Source organism: Maniola hyperantus, chromosome 4 (genome assembly GCF_902806685.2).
Source record: "Maniola hyperantus chromosome 4, iAphHyp1.2, whole genome shotgun sequence".
Classification (NCBI taxonomy): domain Eukaryota; kingdom Metazoa; phylum Arthropoda; class Insecta; order Lepidoptera; family Nymphalidae; genus Maniola; species Maniola hyperantus.
This window is the reverse complement of record NC_048539.1, coordinates 14,088,468-14,111,855: the sequence shown is the minus strand read 5'-3', so window position 1 is coordinate 14,111,855 and position 23,388 is coordinate 14,088,468. Positions and strand designations below refer to the sequence as shown.

General features: G+C 38.0%; 2 protein-coding genes across 15 annotated transcripts in view; one reads left to right on the top strand and one right to left on the bottom strand.

Moving 5' to 3' along the window:
* Usp39 (ubiquitin specific protease 39) overlaps window positions 1–23,388 on the bottom strand; it is a 41,226-nt gene that overhangs the window by 4,995 nt on the left and 12,843 nt on the right. The window contains exons 2-6 of the mRNA XM_034985265.2: window positions 5,426–5,562; window positions 5,072–5,229; window positions 4,608–4,722; window positions 3,889–4,064; window positions 3,261–3,486 (exon numbers count right to left, since the gene is read on the bottom strand). Coding sequence (XP_034841156.1) covers window positions 3,261–3,486; window positions 3,889–4,064; window positions 4,608–4,722; window positions 5,072–5,229; window positions 5,426–5,486 — 736 coding nt within the window. The 5' untranslated portion in view covers window positions 5,487–5,562. The remainder of the gene's footprint in view (window positions 1–3,260; window positions 3,487–3,888; window positions 4,065–4,607; window positions 4,723–5,071; window positions 5,230–5,425; window positions 5,563–23,388) is intronic.
* poe (E3 ubiquitin-protein ligase-like protein poe) overlaps window positions 6,909–23,388 on the top strand; it is an 84,208-nt gene continuing 67,728 nt past the window's right edge. For 11 of the 14 annotated variants that reach the window (XM_069509847.1, XM_069509846.1, XM_069509841.1 and 8 more), the window contains exons 1-20: window positions 6,909–7,053; window positions 7,423–7,520; window positions 8,548–8,684; window positions 9,192–9,312; window positions 9,940–10,205; window positions 10,522–10,685; window positions 11,291–11,429; window positions 11,980–12,102; window positions 13,865–14,001; window positions 15,054–15,264; window positions 15,816–15,972; window positions 16,397–16,563; window positions 16,852–17,017; window positions 17,317–17,507; window positions 17,867–18,023; window positions 18,977–19,080; window positions 19,576–19,719; window positions 20,613–20,828; window positions 21,282–21,469; window positions 23,153–23,333. In XM_069509847.1, the coding sequence (XP_069365948.1) occupies window positions 6,932–7,053; window positions 7,423–7,520; window positions 8,548–8,684; window positions 9,192–9,312; window positions 9,940–10,205; window positions 10,522–10,685; window positions 11,291–11,429; window positions 11,980–12,102; window positions 13,865–14,001; window positions 15,054–15,264; window positions 15,816–15,972; window positions 16,397–16,563; window positions 16,852–17,017; window positions 17,317–17,507; window positions 17,867–18,023; window positions 18,977–19,080; window positions 19,576–19,719; window positions 20,613–20,828; window positions 21,282–21,469; window positions 23,153–23,333 (3,189 nt within the window). In that variant the 5' untranslated portion in view covers window positions 6,909–6,931. The other 3 variants (XM_069509848.1, XM_069509838.1, XM_069509845.1) reach the window with 2 other exon arrangements.

The window sequence follows — 23,388 nt, the reverse complement described above, 5'->3', positions numbered from 1 at the left end:
ATATATAGTAAAATAGTAAATAGTAAGGATATAGTAAGGATTATTACCTACCTAGACTTGACCGGTTGTTTTATTAATAAATAAAAAAAATAGAAATTTTTGTATAGTGAAATAAAGTTTTACAAATCATCAAGTATATTTAGTAAATATTAATATTTAATTTACCACTTAGCTATCTTAATTAAAAATAACATAAATCACTCTCTAATTACCATACCTAAAACTAAAAATATTGAGGCAATTGGTATTAGTGTTAAAATATCGGGTCATGAACATGTTTTAGTGTCTGTTTATCAATCTCCCAACTTGCCTCTTGTGCAGTGTGATTTGGACCTTTTGTTGAACCTTGGTACCCGTGTACTTATTGCCGGCGACTTGAATGCCAACCACACCTTTTGGCAAAGTAGTTACACTAATACACGTGGTAGAGTTCTATTTGGTCACATGTTGCACCATGACTATAACATTCTTGCTCCTGATATTCCAACACAAGTTAATTATTCTTCTGATTATAAAGCCACTAAACCTGACTTGGTTTTGGCACATAATAATATCTTAAACATCAGTGATGTCCATGCATTAGTGGCTTTATCATCTAACCACTATCCAATATACTTTACCATTGGAGGTAATCTGCATAGAAACTTGAAAACTCGTTATTATCGTTACCACAATGCTGATTGGAGAAATTATCGGGCTCAGCTAGATGAAAATATTCATCTTTCCTCTAATACATTTTCTTCAGTAGAAGAAATTGACTATGCTGTTGACCATCTGCACAGAACTATCCTAAGTGCTAGAGACGCATCTGTGCCCATGGGCACATTTAACAAAGATACTGTCATTAAATTGCCCCAGCATATAAAACGAATGATCAGATACAAGAATTACTTGCGTCGTTGTGACAATGGGCTACCTAAAGGAGCATTGAAGAGGTTTGTTCGTAGTTTAATAAATCGCCTTTGTAGCCTGATTAATCTTACTGCCCAAATGTACACAGATGACAGTTGGAACAAAAAACTATCCAAAATTGACAACCCTCGGGCCGATGTTTGGCGGGTATCCAGATCCTTGAAGCCAAAGTGCATCACGATACCTCCCCTTAAACTTACTGATGGCACCTTAACCACCAATACTACCCAGCAGTGCAATGCTCTTGCTACTGCATTTCTTGGCAATATGAGACTTACCTACAATTGGCCAAGCACAGACCTGGATGTTGCAGTTCAAAACTCTGTAGATATTATTCATAACTATACCATTTCTAATCTAACACATCCTGTTCGACCAGCAGAAATACGTACAGTACTAAAATCACTAAAACCCCGTAAGGCTCCTGGTGCCGACGACATTGTAAATACACTTCTAAAAAACTTGTCTCAAAAGGCTGTCGTTCTAATAACAAAAATCTTCAATGGTTGTCTATTCTTGGGCTACTTCCCTTCCGCCTGGAAAGTTGCCAAAGTAATTGCTTTAAAGAAACCAGGCAAGGACGATTCTGTACCGTCTAATTACAGACCCATTAGTTTACTGCCTTCATTGGGGAAATTGTTTGAGAAGATTATTTATTCTCGTCTCCATGCGGCTTCCGAACATTTGCTTATTAACGAGCAATTTGGTTTTCGTAAAGCACATTCTACAGCTCACCAACTGGCTAGAGTCTGTGAACATGTCTCCAACAATCTTAATCTTCACCAATCTACTGGTATGTTCCTATTAGACTTAGAAAAAGCCTTTGACAGCGTCTGGCACGAAGGCCTACTCCACAAATTAGCAGCTTTGGGTATTCCATTGTCACTAGTAAAACTAATTAAGTCTTATCTTTGTAATCGTAAATTCATGGTTCAAATTGGTGAAACCAAGTCAATGTGTCAGATGGTACCTGCTGGCGTCCCTCAAGGATCTATATTGGGTCCTTATTTGTTTTTGTTATATCTGAACGACATACCAATACAACCTAGAACCAGTCTAGCCTGTTTTGCAGATGATACCGCTTCTTACACATCATCTGATGACATTGATTTAATAATTTGTCGTTTGCAATTATCGATTGATCTACTTCACACTTTCTTCACTAAATGGAAGTTGAAGCTAAATGAGAATAAGACTGAAGCCATCTTATTTACACGACATCGCCAACCTCCTTTTAGAACACTGGAGATTGCCGGGCATAGAGTGGAATGGAGACATTCCGTGCGTTATCTTGGTGTAACTATGGATATTAAATTAAATTGGACTAAACACATTGCAAATCTTCGTGTCAAGGGCGCGCAAGCACTCGGTGCTCTGAGCCCAGTTTTAAATCGTAAGAGTAATCTTAGCCCTAAAACTAAACTTAAAATTTACAGTGTACTTGTCAGACCATCCATAACTTATGCATGCCCTATTTGGAGCAGCACTTGTGTTACTAATTACAAGCTTCTACAAGTTATACAAAACAAAGCATTAAAAATATCTTATAATACTCCTTTTAAGAGTAACTTAAACCACTTACACCACGAGATAAAATTTCCTACTTTACTTGATTTTATATTAAAATTGACATTAAAATTCTACAATATGAATAAAAACCATAAAAATCCTCTCATAAATAATATTTGTAAAACTAAGACCACAGATTTGCCGTATATCGATAAATACGGAACGTACAAATTGCCCCATCACTGCTTATTGTTTCCGCGGGCTGGTGTGAATGCATAGCGTAACTAATACCTACGACACGTGTGCATCATCTTGAATTCCCCGTTCTCGCCTGCCTACCGTACATGTGCGAGGGGCAGGGTAGCGCTGCACGCGGACCGTACACTGGCCAGTGTACCGGTTTCGTAATGCAAGCTGAGACAGTTTACTAATACGAGTAGGCATAACTTACCTAGTTGTACCCGCGTTTTTTCAAACAAATAATAACTTTTTTTTTTTTTTTGTAAGCGAATATACCATTTAAGTATATTGCATTCAATTAATTCGTTTTGTGATATAAATGTAACTATCTATGATTAAACGTGTAAGATAATATTCCTTTATAAACTTTAAGAGGCGCGACTTAGCCTGTAAGTATTAATAATTTAAGTTAAACATTATAATATAACGTTATATATGTTTTGTAAAATATTTATTGATAATAAAGAATTTAAAAAATAAAAATAAAAAAATATTTAATTTACCACTGGTTCAGAATGCCCCATAAATTATTAGTTAACAATACAGTCTATCCTTTTTCTATAGTCTGTTGCAGAAGCTAATACTTAGACTATACATACTTTGTTTTATAAACTGAAACCGTTTCTTGGACCACAGCACAACAGCTTGCAGCATCTCATGCGGTGACACATGAGCTTTGAACGCTCGAGGGTTCCACAGCTTGCGGATCAGCTCCCCAAATCTCTGGACTAGCAGGAATGAAGAATCCCCTGGGGGTCTCTTCACATTGGCGTAATTCTCTTCACGCAGGAAATAGTTGCGAAGTGGTCTTACTTGTGATAAACACTAGAACACAAATTACTATGATGATTTTGTGGGGGAAAAATGGTCTCCTTCATCCTAAAAGAACACTTGAGTATTTGCATGGTATTATCTAAATATATAAAATGACAAGGTGACTGACTGACTCATCCAGCAATGCACAGCTCACACTTCTGGACGGGTCAGACTGAAATTTCATTAAAATTGGTTATTTTTATTGCAAGATTTTGAAAACTCTTTCACCAGTAGAAAGCTACGTTATACCTGATTAACAAAGGCTATATTTTGTTTTCGAAAAAAATAGATATCCCAATGAAAATTGTAAAAAGCTACACGAGCATAGGTATAGTATAGCGCACACACAAATTGTACATTATCTCCCACACGAAATTCGGTCGAGAGGATGTATAAGTATGGATTTCTTACCTGTAAAATGACATTGCAATAATCATTAGCCTTGATGTTATTAAGGCCAACTATACCCGGCATATACATAGTACCATCAATGGCTCTGGACATCTTAGTGTTTTCATCCAGCTGCTTTATTTGTTCAGGCGTGAAGATTGGATTGAGCACATACTTGATGTCATTTAGTGAAGAATCTAAAATAAGTGTACTTAATATTAAGTGTAGTATTGATAAAGATGTCCAGGGTATGTTAAAAAATCATGATCATAATCTGTGAGTATGCATTGATGAAACATTTATAAATCCCGCATATTGCTATTGCGCTGAAACCAACATCTCATTAACATCAAAATGACGTCAAAACGTCAGCCGAAATAAAAATATACCATTAGTTCGAAACTTCAGTCTAGTGCTGACGTCACTAAAATGGTGGCCACACACATTAGCAATTTGCGGGACTTATACATTAAAACATGTTCAAACCTCTGTTTTCTGTTAATGTATCAAACTGTATTTGCATTGTGTGTTCATTTGTTGAAGAGGAATTTCTTTGACATATAAATCTTGAAATCTGTCCAAGAATTTTACACTTTTATCTGCAGTGCAAAAAATTCAACGAAACAAGTTATGAGATTCGGACAAATATTCACATGTTTCATGTTTTTTAATGAAAACTCACAGTAATATTATGAACCTTGTGCAAGTTTCTAACTTAAATTACATAAGTAATACATTACCAATAACTTCATAATTATCTGGCAAACAGTAGAATTTCAACGTAAGCAGGTTTAGGAAGACATGGTGGCTCTCAGACACTGAATGTGTATATGCATGGGTATTTGTTCCTCGGCCCTGAAAATAATTATTAATTGTTCAGTGTAACATTCCAATATGTATAGGGCTATAGCCTCAATAGCTCAATGGTTACATGAGTAAACTGAATTATGAAACATTTGGCAGTTAAAACCTGTTGCACTATTGTCATACCTACTCCTGGCACAAGCTTTACACTTAATTGCGCTGGAAAGGGGAATATTGGTTGTTATTGAAATATTGTTATGCCATTAATAATATAAGTAATTGTGTAGCATTGCTGGAGCAAATGAAATAAAGTGATAGGTTTTTCTTTTTATAAAAAAATGTATATAGCTTAACTAAAAATTCAGATTGAAAACGGGACATAAATTATTGTTTTTGTTACCTGAAAGTATTTTCCACACACCAAGCAAGCATAAACATTTATTCTGGTTAGAGAAACTGAACATAACTTTTCAAAATCAAAATCCAATACATGTCGATTGATCGTATCCAGATAAGGACATTGTATTTGAGGAGTTTTAGCATTTTTCAACACTGGCTCTGTAAACAAAAGTTAGTTACTTTACTCTATGAGTTAGTCTTAATCACTTGGCGGCGCATGTTTTCCGGTCAAAGCCTGCTTTAGTCTTGCTAGATCAAACTAGACCAATTTTTATATAAATTAATGAGATTCAAAAGCAAAAGTTAAAAGAAATTGGTCAACACTCCACATCGAAGAGGTTATAAACTTATTTACCAGAGGATTCGCTACCATTTAGTTCACTTATTTTTCTTTTTTTGCGCCCTTTGTCATTCATTTTTATTCAGTTCAAAAGTATTTTTATTTAATAACTGTTTAAATTCTTTTCTATTGCAAGTAAATAAAGAAAAATTGAAACACAGTTGAAATCTCAGTCTCAAGCACCAAGCACAGAGTACTTCATACTCTGTGGAGTACTTTTAATGGTCTCAAGTCAGGAGTAAATGTATTCTGTGTCTCAAGTGGTCTCAAGATTCAATAGTTAGGGATGTTCAATGTTCATGTTTTTAATTATTTATCATTGATGTCTTTAGTCTTACATATCGATAATCAAGCATCGACAATAAAGAGAAGCCGTGTGACTGTAAACTCACTGAACTGATTTTTTTGTAGATATTTTCTTAGAAATAAAAACTACAAGAAGACAAAAATATAACGTGAATTAAATGTACTTACAATCTTACTTAGTTTCTTTAGTTTAGACTTTAGATTACACATACGTCATTACTTTTTCTACGTGCCGTTAGTATTTACAAGTTTCAAGGGTATACATACCTACATTGAAACAAACGTTTGACGAAGTAATTATTGATGAAATCATTCAGTAAAATTTTTAGAAAAATGAAATGTGTCGAATTAAGGGTCTTTCAATATTTTGTAGTCTGGTAACGATCTCGATATTCGATCCATATTCGATATAACATTTTTCATTTTAACGATGTTTTAACGTAAACGGACGTGGCTCATCACTATCAAGTTATCCACAGAGAATAAACGTTTGCATTCTCTTAATTTAGTAATGTAGGCTATACACGCTTGTAAGTTAACGGTAAGTGATAGCTAAGTATGGTGCGACCGAAAAGAGTTAAATTAAACGAGGGCGCCACTTTCGTTCTTTGTACATCATGTACTTCAACTGAAACAATATTGGTATAGGTTCCGGCAAACAACTTTTGCATGCAGCAGCGTAGTGGGAGAAAGTTGGCGAATCCGGGAAGCGAAAGTGGACGTATCAACCGATCGCGTGCACTCGCGCCGACTGATCAACCAATCGCGTGCAACCGCCATTCGCCAGCCAGTCACATCAATACTCAAGTTGTTTGCTGGGTACTATACCGTACTTATTTAATATTTCTTTTAATTATTAAAAACGCTGGAGAAGCCTAAATCGTAATAGAAAATTGTATCTATCATACCTTGTGTAAACTATCTAACTGCTACAAACTCCACAATATTTGAAAACTTTTACACTGACATTGCACTGGTGAGTTGCATCAATATAATACTGACACAATACCGTACTTACGCCTTAACATAAGTCAGGCCATGAACTTACCACTAAGCACAGTGTAGTGAATTCCTAAGACTTAAGCGACTGTACCGTCAGTCAAATGTCAAATTAAAGGCTTGACATTTTGACAATTTGCATTTCATTTCATTCATCATTTCATTTCTATATGTTATTGGTCCGTGATTTCATTTCACGATAGGTCATTCTGGAAAATGGCCGCTTCGGGAGGAAATATAGAATGGTCTACAACAGTTAAACCAATATTAACGGCGCTTTACGGCCCATTTTTTGACAAAAATGACGCTGTGGAAATAATACAAGCCATCATCAAAAGGTAGGTAAAATATTAACTACTACTTTGAAGATTTAGATCATTTAGATGCAGTTAGTCATCCTTCCAAATTTATCATTTATTTATTTATTTAGATCACAAGTATTTAGTAGTCTACGGTAACCTCTTTGTCTTCAAAATATTAGTCAAAATGCCTATTTTAACATAACATACTCTCCTCTATAATTAAGTTGTCCAATAAGCAATATCACTGGTAGGTACCTGCATTATCTGAAGGTATTCTAGTCTACCCTCTTTTAGTAAATTTAAAATAGATTGCACATTATAAACATAAAAACTGAAAATACAAAATACAAAAAAAAAGGTGATCTTTTACTACATACTTTTACTTTATATTTTTTTGATCAACAGTGAAAGCGAGTTTCAGACTCATGATGATGCCAATGACTTGTTCTACACATGCTTTGCATGTCTATCAGCACACTTTATCAGCATCAATGCAAATAATTGTAAGTATATCTACTTTAAAATATAGTCTTATACTTGACTAGCAAATGTGTGCCATATTATGTTTAAACTTTTAATGTTCAGACTATGTTGATTGATCAAATGATTAGTATTTCTAACTGTTGTATTATCTGAATATAGTGCAAACTGAGTGAAGGAGTATACAAATTATACCATGCCACTAGATTTAGGTTCTATTAATCTATATTTAAAAGACATAGGTACTCTTGTAAATCGATCTAATATACACAATCTCTGAACTGAACTAAAATGGCACATCTAAATCTATTGCTAACCATTTCATAGTGTTGCTTGCGGAAAAGGATAGCACTAGATTTAGACCTGTTAATTTAGTTTAGTTTAGAGATTGTGTTACAAGAGAATCAGCCCCTATATTTGCTATTGGACTTATTTTCTTTTCATTCCAGCTTCAGTTCAGTTTTCTAGGTCAAGGACTTTGCTTTTTTATTGCACAATGTTATGAAAATAAGAATCTATTTGTTTGGAAAGTTACAATATTTGTAATTTTAAATTTTAAACAGTAGAATGCAGTGGCATATTGTACCATTTGAGGTGAATTGTAGCATTAAAAGTGCAATGAATCTTGCAACTACAGTAAAATTTTCTCATCATCATCAAGTCAGCTCGTGAATGTCCACTGTTGGACATGTGGACATCGATTTGCTTTCTCCTCTAACAAGATATTTATGTAGTTTATTAGATACCATAGACATATATATATCTTTTTGTACATACATATTTTATTAACTAAGGATTCTTGTTTTCATTTTATAAAATTATTCTAGTATCGAAAGACCTATTCCACTTCTTGATTCGCCTTACTCACTACCTTGAATGGGAAGCTGGAAGAAATCTCTGTTTAGAAATAAGCATTTCCAATGTAACTTACACATGAAAAATAAAAAATAAATAAATAACAAGCTACATAACACAGGGTCCAAAATTGTTGTCAGATCAAACATAACACTTCCGAAGTTCTAAGCTAAAATATTTCTCTGATTTAAACAGTGCCAGCTGACCAGCTCAGCACAGCTCGCGATGCATTCAGAATTATACTCGGACAAATTCTTAAGAAGCTCTCAGAAGCTGGATTGAGCTATGATGACTCAACAAACACTACTGCTCCTAATGTTTCTGTTAAGCAGGTAAGTGCTTACTATTTTTAGGGTTCCGTATCTCAAAAGAAAAAACGGAACACTTATAGGATCACTTTGTTGTCTGTCTGTCTGTCTGTCCCGTCTGTCCGTCTGTCTGTCTGTCAAGAAACCTACAGGGTACTTCCCAACACCTCAACACCTAGAATCATGAAATTTGGCAGGTAGGTAGGTCTAGCAGACATTCGGGGAAAAATCTGAAAACCGTGAATTTGTGGTTACATCACACAAAAAAAAATTAAATTGTGGTCATGAACAAATATAGCTATTTTCAACTTTCAAAGTAAGATTACTATACCAAGTGGGATATCATATGAAAGGGCTTTACTTGTTTGAATTCATTATAAAAGAGAATAATTTAAAAAAATCACTATTGTTTTCGGTCGGTAAAATTGGCTGTTGCAATAAAATGCACTTTATGAAAACACAGTCTGTAATCTGTATGTATGGAAGAAGAAGAAGAAGAAGAAGATAATAGTTTGTGCTAATTTGTTTCAGCTTCTCCTCCCAATAGTGGGCTTATGCGGCATTGACGGTGGAGGCCTTCCACAATCTGACCTAGTTATATTGACGTCACTACTTAAAAGTGCAAAGTTGCCTGCACATGTTAATGCATCTGGTAATTTTAATTTTATTTGGATACTAGCTGACCTGGCGAACTTCGTACCGCCTAACAGTCGATTCTTTAATTTTTTTTAATACTTTAAATTTTTCTCTCCGTAAGAACCATCCTCGTAATTCAAGGAATATTATAAAAAAGAAGTAGCGATATCAGTTCAGCTGTTCTCGAGATTTGCGATCAGCAACACATTCAGCTATTCATTTTTATATATAGAGATCAAGACATTAAAATTGTTCTAGAAATCTCACTATACATATAATACATTTGAAATTGTGATATTATTTTTCATTCAAACTTTGTTACACAACTGCCAAAAAACTGAGTGTAATGTTTTCAGGGTTCATGTATGAGAGTTTCTTTATTGCACTCGTAAATACCTGAACAGATTTGGATGTATGGGAATTCACACATCATCACAAATGACACTGGCCATAATTTATTTGAAAAAAAATATCTATATGGCGCCATTTCAAAATATGAGTTTTTTTAGGTCGTTTTTGGCAGGGCAGTTGTGTTTCTTAATTTTTTTTAATACGACTTGTTTTATTGTTGGGAATCAACACGTTAAAAAAATCTGTTTATACAGAATACCAGTATAAAAATTATATTATAAAATACTTTTAGAAACCCAGGCATCAAAATCATCAGTCATAGCAAGCCCTATAACATCGCTGGCATCTCAAACAACCAGCACCGAGAAACAAGCACCGTCTAATGCGCAGCGTAGGTCTGACGCGTTACTTGAACAATTGACGATGCCTCTGAGGAATCCTGCGTCCTCAACGGCTCAGGCTCAGCCTGTACCAGGGCTCATGAGTCCCGGAAGCAAAGATAGTATGGAAAGCGCTAAGGAAGGAAATGGCTCACAACAGGCTTCCGTAGACATGAAGGTAAATAAATAAGTTGTGTTGGTGTACATTGGATTGAATCGTCTAGTAAAAAAAATATCGGCTAGACGATGCTCATGACTTTGTCAGGGGTTTGGGTTTTTTGAAAATCCTGTGGAATTTGAGGGATTTTTTTGAAAAAATAACCCTTGTCTCTAGGATGCAAGCTATGTCTATACCAAACATGAAAATCAGTTAATCAGATAAGCTGTGAAAAGATATGACAGAGAGACACACTTTTGCATTTATAATAACAGTATGGATATGGATTAGTATAAATTTGTAGACTATAGTCTCACACCTAATCGTATTTCTACAGAAGTGGGTGGCATCTACGTGTGCCTCACTACTGATGGAGCTAAGAGCAGGCTCCGTGGTGCTCAAAGTGTGCTCGTCCCTGCCCTGCCTGCAGAGATACCTCAGCCGCTGGCAGAACGCCAAGGAGAGCGCCATCGCGCCACAGTTCAACTCTGATGTCACACTGTAAGTATGAGTCATTACTGATGGAGCTAAGAGCAGGCTCCGTGGTGCTCAAAGTGTGCTCGTCCCTGCCCTGCCTGCAGAGATACCTCAGCCGCTGGCAGAACGTGAAGGAGAGCGCCATCGCGCCACAGTTCAACTCTGATGTCACACTGTAAGTATGGATGATGGTGCAAAATTAGTAAACCTGGATATATTCTGCAATGTTAAGTCATATAGAATCATCATCATCATCGCTCAACCCATCGCTCGCCGGCTCGCTACAGAGCAGGGGTCTCCTTCCAGAGTTTGGCTATGTGCGGATTGGTAGACTTCACACACCACGTCACCGTTAAAGCAAGTGATATTTAATTAATTAAAACGCACATCGTCCGTCGGTCGCGGACGTCCTAACCGGTAAGCTATCACAGCTTACTTTGTAGAATATATCCGAGCAATTAAATATCACTTGCTTTAAAGGTGCAGGAAAACATCGTGAGGAAACTTACATGCCTGAGAGTCTACATAATGCTCTCAAAGGTTTTGGCTGGTCTACACCATCCTTCATCCATGTTCAGGGCACGAGCCTGTAATGGGTTGAGGGGATGTTGATGACATTATTGTTCCAGCCTTCATTTCCTGGTGAACGAAGTGCACGTATGTCGGCTCGCGCTGTCGCTGCCCTGCCTCGAGCCCTTCACGCCGGAGCGTATCGCCGCGCTCAGCGACGTCGCCACCGCTTGGCTTCTGTGCTGTGCTACGGCTCAGGTAATTACGAAACACTAGCTGACCGCTCTGGCTTCGCTCGGGGTCTCTTAGTGGGTTCTTAACTTGTTTTTCTATCAGTTCAAAACTGCATTTTCACTTTATTATATTGCTTAGAGACATTTCTTATACTTAACATTTTACTACCATGAAATAAAAAATAAAATAAAATAAAGAAATGAAAGAAATGACTTTCATTGTATATTCATACTTATCTAAGTGCACATTAAAAAAACCGGCCGAGTGCGAGTCGGGCTCGCGCACGAAGGATTCTGTACCATTATCTATAAAAACGAGCAAAAAAATCACATTTGTTGTATGGGAGCCCCCTTAAATATTTATTTTATTCTGTTTTTTAGTATTTGTTGTTATAGCGGCAACCGAAATACATCATTTGTGAAAATTTCAACTGTCTAACTATCGTGGTTTATAAGATACAGCCTGGTGACATACGGATGGATAGCGGAGTGTTAGTAATAGGGTCCTGTGCAATTCTTTGGGTATGGAACCCTGAAAATGAAAAAAAAGCTGGAATAATATATTTTTGTGTTAGGCCTCACTCCACCCGAAGGACGAGGAGAGTGAGCAACAGACGGCGACATTAGTGGAAAGTGCACTGAGCCTGTACAACACTGTTGGAGAGACATTCAAACAATCTACGCGCGCAGGTGGTTATGTGAGTAAAATATTGTCATATAAAAAAAAGATTTGAATTATTTTATATTTATTGGTGATGTAAGGTGGAGAATACTTACCTTTTCCTCCCAGCGGGCAAATAAGGGGTAGGAGAAGGATGGCCTTCCCCTACAGTATAAGATAAGATTCGGGCGCCAGCCAGCCGGAGGAACGACGCACGGATAGCCGAACAGAGGCCTGAACCTTTAATCTCAAGGCAGGGATTTCGGGCCTACTCCGTCGTGGACTCTCTCACGAGACGACAAATGTCAGATAAATATGTTGGAGGATCAAAACAATGAAAAATTGTAAAAGTTTTTGAATTATAATGTAATTTTCTATTTAAAATAAATTACTATGAATAGCGTCCCTACGTTCCTTGCCTTATCTTAATTCTACGAAATATAGGCCTTTACATTATTAAATATTAGACCTAGGGTTATGAAAAATTTGTACTAAAATTAATAAAATATATCGTTCCCCAGTAGGATATTTTAAAGAGTTCACTGATTAAGATTTATAAACCGACGCACTAGATCTTCGGATGCAGGCCGATTTGTGTGAAAGGACATTTCAACACCATGTTCTAATCAGGTTCCACAAACACATATTTTTGAAGCAAATCACCTCATAGTGCGATAAATAATTAGGCGAACGTAAACGATAAGTGGGGAAACACAAGGGGAACACAGGGGGAACAGCTGCAACAAGAAAATTCTAGTTAGTTTATAATTTTCTTGTTGAAAATTGTATGGCGCAATGAGGTTATAAAATTTTGATACTTACCGCATTAGCGCTGTTATTTCATAAAATCCATATTAAGGTGAAGCCTTCAAGGCCGAAATTACTGCTTTCTAGGCATTTCGCCACAAAACATCTCATATTTCATAAAAATCCGGCGCGAGCCGAATATCGCGTACGAATATTGGAAGAAAAGTGACAAGTCATTAGTCATGTCAAATGTCTTCCTTCAATTATTATAAATTTCGTTTAAAAAGTTAAAGTTAAAGTTATTAAAAAGACAACTGTCAAAACACTGATCTATGGTCTCCTTGAAGATAATAATGGGTAGAGGTTATGTTTCCGATGTAAACAAATGCATGTCAGTGTCAAAATTCTATTGCAAAATAAAAAGGAAAACAATCATAATAAAGGATGTAACGAGACCGTCTAGGTACACGTTACAATATTTTACCATAATATATTATTGTTAAGTTTAATATTATAACTATTCAACAGGTATATTTTCTGTAGTGTATTATACAAGAAGAGGGTATTCAGAAAATAAAGTTAGTTGTTGGACAACCAACCTCGTTTTATTACATGGTGGCAGCGGTGGGATACGAACCCACGCCTCCGAAGGGACTGGTGCCTCTAACAAAAAAGGCGTAACCTCTATGAGAAATTATATTATTTCTAATAAGAGGTGACGACCTCTAGGCCGGTTTCTACCTAAGCAGAGTGGAGAGATGTGTTTAGTCGACCAATCAGATTCTTATTAGATGATGTTAAAAAATTATCACGTCATCTTTTAAAAAACTGATTGGTTGACTGAACACATCTCTGTGCTCCGCTTAGGTGGAAACGGGGCCTAAAGATCATGCACAGCTTTCCCACACTGAGCTGGAGGTATTACTTAACATCAGGTGATCCGCCTGCTCGTTATTTAGCTCTATATTTTTAAGTGGAAACCAAAGTTGAAATAAAGCTGTTTTTCATTTGCAATGCTTCAAGCTATATAGTAATGTATTATTTTTGTTAAGGTGTATCAAAACCACCTGATGATCGGCGCCTGGGTGCTGCTATGCGGCTTGCACCACGCGCTAGCAGGCGCGCCCGGCGCTGCCGCTCCACACAGCCCCGCCAAGCCGCCCTCTCGACCTTACAACCTCACCAAGATGTAAGTACTGTCCAATAGACCAATCGCCCAATCACTTGGCTGACGCCCCATACATTGACTTCATAACGAACAACTAGCACCTGACAGTTGACAGCACACAGATCCACCCCAGTACTATCGCTAAAGACCCCTTCTGCCCCTACAACGGCTAATCATTAGGCCAATGCTCAACGCCACATAGAAATCACACGTTGACTGGATAACGAACATCTAACACCTGACAGTTGACAGCACACAGATCCACCCCAGTACTATCGCTAAAGACCCCTTCTGCCCCTACAACGGCTAATCATTAGGCCAATGCTCAACGCCACATAGAAATCACACGTTGACTGGATAACGAACATCTAATACCTGACAGTTGACAGCACACAGATCCACCCCAGTTCTATCGCTAAAGACCCCTTCTGCCCCTACAACGGCTAATCATTAGGCCAATGCTCAACGCTACATAGAAATCACACGTTGACTGGATATCGAACATCTAATACCTGACAGTTGACAGCACACAGATCCACCCCAGTACTATCGCTAAAGACCCCTTCTGCCCCTACAACGGCTAATCATTAGGCCAATGCTCAACGCCACATAGAAATCACACGTTGACTGGATAACGAACATCTAATACCTGACAGTTGACAGCACACAGATCCACCCCAGTTCTATCGCTAAAGACCCCTTCTGCCCCTACAACGGCTAATCATTAGGCCAATGGTCAACGCCATATAGAAATCACACGTTGATTTGATAACAAACAACCAACACCTGCCACTACACGAATCCCAGTTCTATCACCAAGGGCATCTTCCCCACCCTACAACCCCACAAAGATGTGAGTTTTGTATTGACAAACAAACAATGCCCAATCACTAGGCCAATGCCCCACATCATGTAGAACACACGCATTGACTCGCCCCACCCTAGTTCTATGATCTATCATTAAGCGAACCAACACCCCCCCCCCCCCCCCCCCCCCCCTCCCCCCCCCCTCCCCTCCTCCTACAGTCTAGTTCTACTTCCAACAACTGTTTTGACACAGATTAATTCCACAGGCAACAAGGCCTAAGTGTGGTATGGGTGGCTCTCGGTGGCCGCTGCCTCGCCTGGACGGGCGCCTTACTTTCGGACGCTCGTATGGAAGCGATGAGCACGTCGAACATAACAACACCATCGTCTGCTATCCCCGCGCCTCTGCAGATCCTAGCGCACCATACCGCACACCAGAGGGAGCTGCGACTCGCCTCCGCTGCGCCTTTGCATCAGGTAATAATTTTACAATAAGCTTTGATGGTGTGGCATGTTCGTGTGTGTTTATTTTGCACGTGCAGCTGACGCCAAAGTAGCGGTTTCACTAGCATCTTTGCCATAGTAAAGACTTATTCATTACCTAAGAATTCATTTTCTGTCCTTTTTTTAACAGCATCAAAAAGAAAAAGCTGCAGATACCTACTCTAAATTTAGTTCAGAGAAAGATAACAGAATCGATGCCATTGGCACTGATTCTGATCACAACAAAGTTTTAGAGTATTCAAATCTTTTTCTTACTAATGTAATATCCAAAAGCATATGACAGTTTTAAATTTAATGTAAAACTGTCAAACCTCGCGACCTTAGGCGCCAGTCGTGAGCATATTGGTTAAATTCGTAGAGTGCACTAAAATTTAGTCTTTAAATTTAAAATTTATTTTCCGTCCTTTTTAACAATATTAAAAAGAAAAAGATGTAGGTACTATAAATTTCATGTAGAGAAAGACAACAGAATCGACGCGATTGTTTGCTGACCGAAGAAATGCTAAAATTTCCTTTACCCTCAGTTGCTGGTGGCGCTGGGCGTGGTGTGCTACCGCAAGGCGACGCACCTGAAGCGCGCGGTGCAGAAGCAGCACCCGGACGCCGACCCCGACCGCTCCGACAATACTGTCTACTTCCAGGACATGATCCTCTGCTCCGAGGACTCCGAGACTGATGACGGTAACTATACTAGCCGAGTGCCCCATCAACCACCCACATCATCATCATCAACTCATCCTGGCTCACTACTGAGAAAGGCCAAACCAGATGATACCTACAAGCATGCTTCAAAATATGTGGCCCATCCTGAATCCAGTGGCGAGCGAGTTGTTTGATGTTATCTGTCTGTCTAATAGGGAATCTTTCTACACTGCGCTTTTCGGTGCGAGGTCGCCTTTCTACCACCTATCGGTTTTTCGAACTATGTGCCGTGCACATTGCCACTTCAGCAACTTCGCAACCCTTTATCTGTGTCAGTTACTCTGGCTTCTACAGATGCCCTCATTCCTGATTTGATCATGGAGAGAAACTCCAAACATAGCTTCCTTATTCCTGATTTGATCACCCACAAAAATATATGACTTAATTATCAAATTTTGTTTAGAAGACAGCGAGCCTCTGTTTGGCTTGTGGTTCGAATCAACGCTAGTCGCCCCCGACGCTCTTGACAGCGGCTTGACGCGGCCGGGAATTAACGACAACAATGACGCGAATGACGCCAACGCACGACCGCATCAAGCCATCGTGCCGGACAAAGCTGAACCGTATTCTGTAAGTGATAAGGCTCAAAGTATTGTTTTGAATCAACGCTGGTCACACTCGATGCTCTTAGGAAAAGTTATCGAAAAGTTTGTTTTTTTCCGCGAAAGCTCGCTTGCTAAAGCTAACTATAAATAATATTTTGTACAAACAATGAATAAAACAATGAAGAAAAATCATTCGAAAAGTTCTGGTTCTCCATACAAATTGAAATATATTAATCAGCAACTTGAGTAATGTTTCCTTTACTAAAAAAAAATTTAAAGTTACTTGCAATTAAACAACCACTATTCTTTCCAGTACATAACATTAGCAACGGAGGTGTTCAACCTGTTGACGGAGGAAATAATCAATGAGGACTCGGAGAGGCTCGGGCCCTCCGCGCTGCTACTGCACGAAGCACACACGGCGTTGCTCGCCGCACTCGCCAAGGACTTGGATAGAGAGACTGCTAGGACGGACACTGGTAAGAAATCATATTTTTAAGCTCAAAAGGAAAAAAGTACCTAATCCTTATAGGATCACTTCATTTTCTGCCTGTCTGTGTTGTGTCTGTGAAGAGTCAAAACCCGTCATGGGAATCAAAACCTATTGAAGTACTTCCCATTGACCTAAAATGGCAGGTAGCACAAGTAAAGAAAAAATCCGAAAACCGTGAATTTGTGATTACACCACAAAAAGTGTTATTTCTTGTATGAAGGTACAGACTCCGTACGGAACCCTTCGTGTCTGTGCCCGACTCGCTCCTAACCGGTTTTTTACCAGGTACAATCTCCTCATGCTTCGGAGCTCGGCTGGGCGCTCTGTACGCGTCGTTCAGTTCAGCCCTGGTGCGGTACTTGCACAACCTGAGCGGCGCGCCCGCCTTTGCATCTCTACAGCCTGCCTTACAGCAGCAGCTGCTCGCTAGCGGCTCCGAGAGGAACAATACCTCGAGTTACTCTTCACCGTTACAGGTTAGTTTTATCTAGGTACCTGTTTACTGATTAGTTATAAATAAGCATGATCTATAGTGCCTTGGCTAGTTGACGTAAGCCCGACTAGTTTCGAACCCCTCTGAGGTCCTTTTTCACAGGGACTCCGCGAGTCTTGCGTCGTGAGCTGTGTATATAAAAAGCCGGATGGGTATACAGTATATAGTGATGATCTTCTTGTTGTTGTCGACTTGGCAAAGCCGCCAAACCAACAAGCGCGCTCCATCTTAGACTCCATCATCACTTGCCACCAGGTCTGATTGCAGCCAAGCGCTAGTCTATAAATAAATAAAAAAAGAAGATACTAGCAATATGGCATAAAATGTTATCTTGTGATCTAGGTTGGTCCCCGCGTCGTCAAACTTCTCGGCGGCATGGTTCTGAGCAAGGCCCCAGCGGACCGTGAGAATAGTATACTAGTGATGTGGCATAAAATCGTCAACACGCTGCAAGAGTGTGCACTGCAGAGTGTACCCAGCCAAGATCATGATTATGAAGGTACGAATAAAAAAAGCAGTAAAAACGACTTCCAAAACCATTACAAAGTAAATTACAAAAAAAATAAAAACCGACTTCGATACACAAACACTAAAAATTGAAAAATAATTTAATTTATTACCGAATATATTATGTATACAAGAATTAATATAGTTCCATAATAATACTTTTTTTGTAAAAAAAATTTTATTTCACAATTTTTAGTGGTCCCATGGAATTATGCTATGACTGGTTAAAAATCTACTGTTTACTAAGCTATTACACTGATCGCGAGCAATTTACTCTTATCCGTTGAGGAGTTCCAGTATCTATCTTCGAAGATGTTCATCAGATCTTCACCAAATTTAAATGGGACCAACTTTGAAGTATACCCTTTCAAACAATAAAAGTCCGGTCCAGGCGTCTTCGAGTAATCTGGGAACATACATAAAAAATAAAAAAAGATTCCGACGAATTGAGAACCTCCTCCTTTTTTTGAAGTCGGTTAAAAATAGCTTTTGTATCTACACGTGTATGTATGTTGAGGTCGGGCGAGCTTTACGCTTTTTGATTTCTAGTTTCTGTTGTTATGCTCGCCCGACTTCATACATAACCAGGAACAGTTCGTGAATCTCTATGGTTTAGGAGTGCTGTACCATGCATCATCAGGTTTGAAGAGTTTGGACTTGGAGTGTAATCATGAAGCCGTTGCTTGATACCTAACATATCAATTCACCGTCTGAAATTCCCGAATACCCACGGCTTATGAGTTCAGTACCTTGCAGCATCAGGATTAAGAAGTTTGGATCCAAAATTCAATGGTGTAGACTATCTTGGCACCGAAAATAATATTGCATCATCTGCAGTTCCTAAATCACTATACATAGTCGCATTTATATGGTATAAGTCGATCTTCGAAACTAGGAAGTCCCAACTTCTTAACAATTTAGTTGAAGTTTAAATATTTATTGCAGATTTGAATGTTGAACATGCGCAACTCCTAGTGTATTTGTTCCATTCTTTGACTTTGATGCAGAAGAAGTCTGTATTGCTCCTGACTGCCAATGCTATAATTAAAGTAAGTAAAAAACAAAGACAATAAATAGTTCGAGTCCTTTAAGGTATTCCCTTCATACACACTTCTCCATGCATAATGCCGATTACATTAGTCTATTATTTTGTTGTTCTAGATCTCAAAAGTAAACAAATCGATTTATCTCTTCATTATTTATGCCTGTCAACAATAAATATAATTAAATTAGGTTAATTTTGAAATTTTTGGACCTTTTAAGGCGACTTCGTGCGTAAATAAACAAAGAATTTGTAAAACTACCGGACTCAAGGCGATTTTTATTAAATAATGATTTTTAATAATATATCCCGCCTGTAACGTGGCATTGACCCCGCGGCACTTATCTACGCGACGTTCTTTGAACTCTTGTGCCTTGCCTTTGCCTTGTGCTTTTAGAAAATACAGGGTTTTTAATTTTATTTTCGCGTTGAGTACTATCACCAGTCTTTGTTTTGGCTAGTGTTCTAGTTACACCCTGTATTTCATAATATTGTATTGTAGGTAGTGGACTCTCTCGGAATGACTGACAGGAAGCGCGCGACGAACCTGCTGCCGCACCAGCTGATGCTGACCACTCGACTGATGCTCCTACTGGAGTATCTCATGAAGCACCTCTACGACGCCCCGCAAACTTTGTTGCAACAGGTACACACTTTTTTTTATAAAATATTTTTTCCTGAACTTATTTCTCACAGAATATAAAATATTTTGTCTGATTTTCTCTCGACGCGTTATTTACTGCACTTCCGGCGTTTTCACTGCGAAGTAACAATGAAACCGTAATACAAAAAAAAATCAAGAGCACTGCTACGCCGTATTCTGAGAAGTTACTAATAATAATTCCTAAGCTTAGCCAGCTTTATCTAAAATACAAATCATTGATTCGACTAATACGGTATTTGACTATGTCAAAAATAAATTATTTCGCAGTGATTGTTAAATAGAGGCACTTCCAAAATACGAATAATCCACGTCCTTTGTTATTAAGTGTAATAACCATTTTAAATTATCGATTAAACTAAAAAAGCACATCAAATCATTGTGTACCTTGTGTCATACCTAGCTATACTAAGCGCGTGTTTTGACGTTTAATAAAAAGATACTGATTTGACTAGTTGTCAATTACCGAATTGTGATGCCTCATTACTATAATTTAGGTATTCAAATTTTAGATGGGTTGAAAACCAGTAAAAGCATATTAATCAGATTTTCACCTCTAGCTTTGGTGTTAAATGTTAAAACTTTTCCGTGCTCTATGTCAGGCAGCTTCAAATAATTCGTACAGTACGCGACCGAAAGTAATGTACATCAGCCTTTAGAATGACATTTCGGCTTTGTAGAGCGTTGTCTCTTTCACTCATACCTATATGACGTTTTGTCTGTCTCAACGAAAGAGCACTGTGCTCTACAAATCTGCTATCTCCTTCTAAAGGTTGATTTACATTACTTTCTCCCGCGTACTGTATATTAATTAAAGTAACCATATAGCACTATTAAAGTAGTGAGAAAGTTAAAGTAGTAGTAATTTTTGTCCACAGATTGAATGGAATTTAGTGATAGCCCCAGGCTTGGCGCAGCCTTCACCCGATCCAAGTAGCACGGGTGTGAAAACTACCACAGACAACGGGCAGCTCAAGTCGCGCATCTATTGCGAGGTGCCGACAATAGAAGCGGCGTACAGGCGACTGTCACAAGACGAGACCTCCATGCGACCCAAGTTCTACGCGCTAACTAACGCCGAGGTTAACAATCAGGTACGAAGCTGAAGTTCTACATTTTCCAAATGCTTTATATTGAAGTTTATTTATAGCAAAGTGCTAGAGAACAATTCAAAAAATTAAAAAAAAATGCCTTCAATAACCACTAACACTAAAATAAAAATGAATAAAAATCTGTTTTAGAATGCACAAGTGACGCCCTTTCATATGATACCCCCACTTGATATAGTTATCTTACTTTCTTGACAGACAGACATACAGACAACAAAGTGATCCTATAAGGGTTCCGTTTTACATTTTGAGGTACGGAACCCTAAAAATAACTTGACATTTAATTTTGTTATTATTTACCGGATTCTTCGATTCCCTGTAAAAAAACAGCATGATTTATGTCTTTCCAATGAGATTAAACATTGAATTCACCGTATCAATATCATCATTATTGTCATCATCACCAATACCTATTTACATTGACATCGTGTTTCGTAGGAGAATCCAAAACTCGACGGTCTGGCGTGTAACTTCGTACTGGGCACGCCTCACAAGCTGAAGTACCCGTTACTACTGGACGCACTGCTCTCGCTGCTCAACTCCGCGTGTGTGTGCGACAACCCTCAGTACTCCTCGTCCGCTGCCGCACTCTCGGCTGCGCACTACTGCCTCCAGACTGCTTGGCGGTGAGTGCATATTCGATGGAACTGACAACTGTGACACAATTGACCATTGCCCAACACTATCACAATTATAATAATAATAATTCGCAGAGAAATGATGGATCTTTGTTTTTTACACAAGATTATAAATGGGGATATTGATTGTCCAAATTTATTAAATAGAATACGACTGTCAATACCAAAGCAAAACGCAAGATCGCTTATAAAGAGCAAGCAAACATTTAGGGCCAGAATATGTAAAAGTAACCTTGGTAGTGCTGCTCCTCTTAATAGAATGGGCTACTTGACTCATATCTAATTTCGTCCAATAAATCATTATTTATTATAGTATTTTGCTTAAGACAACGAAATATATCAATAACAATTATTAAAAACGCAGGATGGATATATAAATCCAATTTTAAAAAATACAGTTTTTATTTTTATTTGAAACGCAGAAAACGCTGTCAGCCATGATGTGACGTCATTAAATATGTAAACAAAGAAATGTCATCCCTATGTCACGCGGGGACTAATGTAGTATCCATATATATAAAATTTAGAGTCCTGACTAACTTATATATCAACGCACAGCATAAACATCTAAACAGCTGGTCCTAGATACATGAAATTTGGTAGGTGTGTTCTTTGTAGGTAAAGAGAAGGTATCCACTAGGAAAGAATTTTTTGAAATTCCACCCCTGAGTGGGTTAAATGGAGGTTTGAAATTTATGAAGTCCACGCGGGCGAAGTCACGAGCATAAGCTAGTTTTTATATATTTCTAAAAACTCATAGTAAACGTAAAAAAATATCGCTTTCTCTTTATAAATTGAATAAGTTATTACAACAAAGTGATCTTTGCAAAAATAAATTTGGGTTGAAGTCGTTAGTCATATAGGATCCCTTTAAGCAAGTCTTCGCGTGTTACGTATATTTATTTCACTGGGCACTCTAATCCACAACTTTCCTGTGGTCTTTATCGATGCGTTTTTTACATTCTCGGATGATACAACAACGAAAATTACTATATTTTTCATGTACACTAGTATAGAAGTCATGTTTATTAAACTTTGGGAGGTTATGCTGTTGTTTACAAATGCATGACGTCAGAGCACAGATAATCTATCGGCCAAACATGGCCGACAGTGTTTTCACCTGTCTAAGAAAAATATATTTTTAAATGAAAGTTTTACGGTTTTTAGGGCGCAAAAAAATATAGTGTTAATTTTTTTGATATAATAGCACAAATATTAACCATTTAAGACCAACTTTAAAAAAGTGTCAAGTAGCCTATTGTCATATCCTATAACAATGTGTTCAGAAAAGCTAACCTAGATATTTTTCAACACTCCGCTTCATTATTTAAAAGCAAAATTAAAAACTACCTAATTTTAAATTGTTGGGTAGGTACTATTGTTAGTCTTAATTGTAATTTTTATTGTTAGTTGTAAGAATCATCGTAGTTTTAACTTATTTAGTAATTAATTTAATTGTTATAGATTTTAGGTACGCAAAGAATGTCTTAGTTTAAGTTTTACTATTTAGAAGTTCTAGTTAAGCATGTTGAGTTAGCCTGTAAGTGAGTATACATTGATAGTCCTAAGTTTATATAAGTCGTCATAATTAGTTTTCTTTTGGTTTTCGTTGGCTTCCTATTAAATAAAAAATAAAAAAATAAAATCTTATTAAGTATGTATTTTCCTCAGGTTGGTGATAAGCATGCCTCCCGCAACTCCGCACATGGACAAATTGCAGGCGGGCATAGCCGCCGAGCTGCCGTCGCCTTTGCCGCTGCACGCGCTCATATGGGCGCCGCGTGCCGACAACAAGAAAGTGTTCAACCCGTGGCTCAAGGATGCGCTGGTCAAGCAGGGCATGTATACGCAGGTATAGTCTATTTTTTTCATCCCGGAGACTGAAATGACTGCTCGAAATGTCAAAC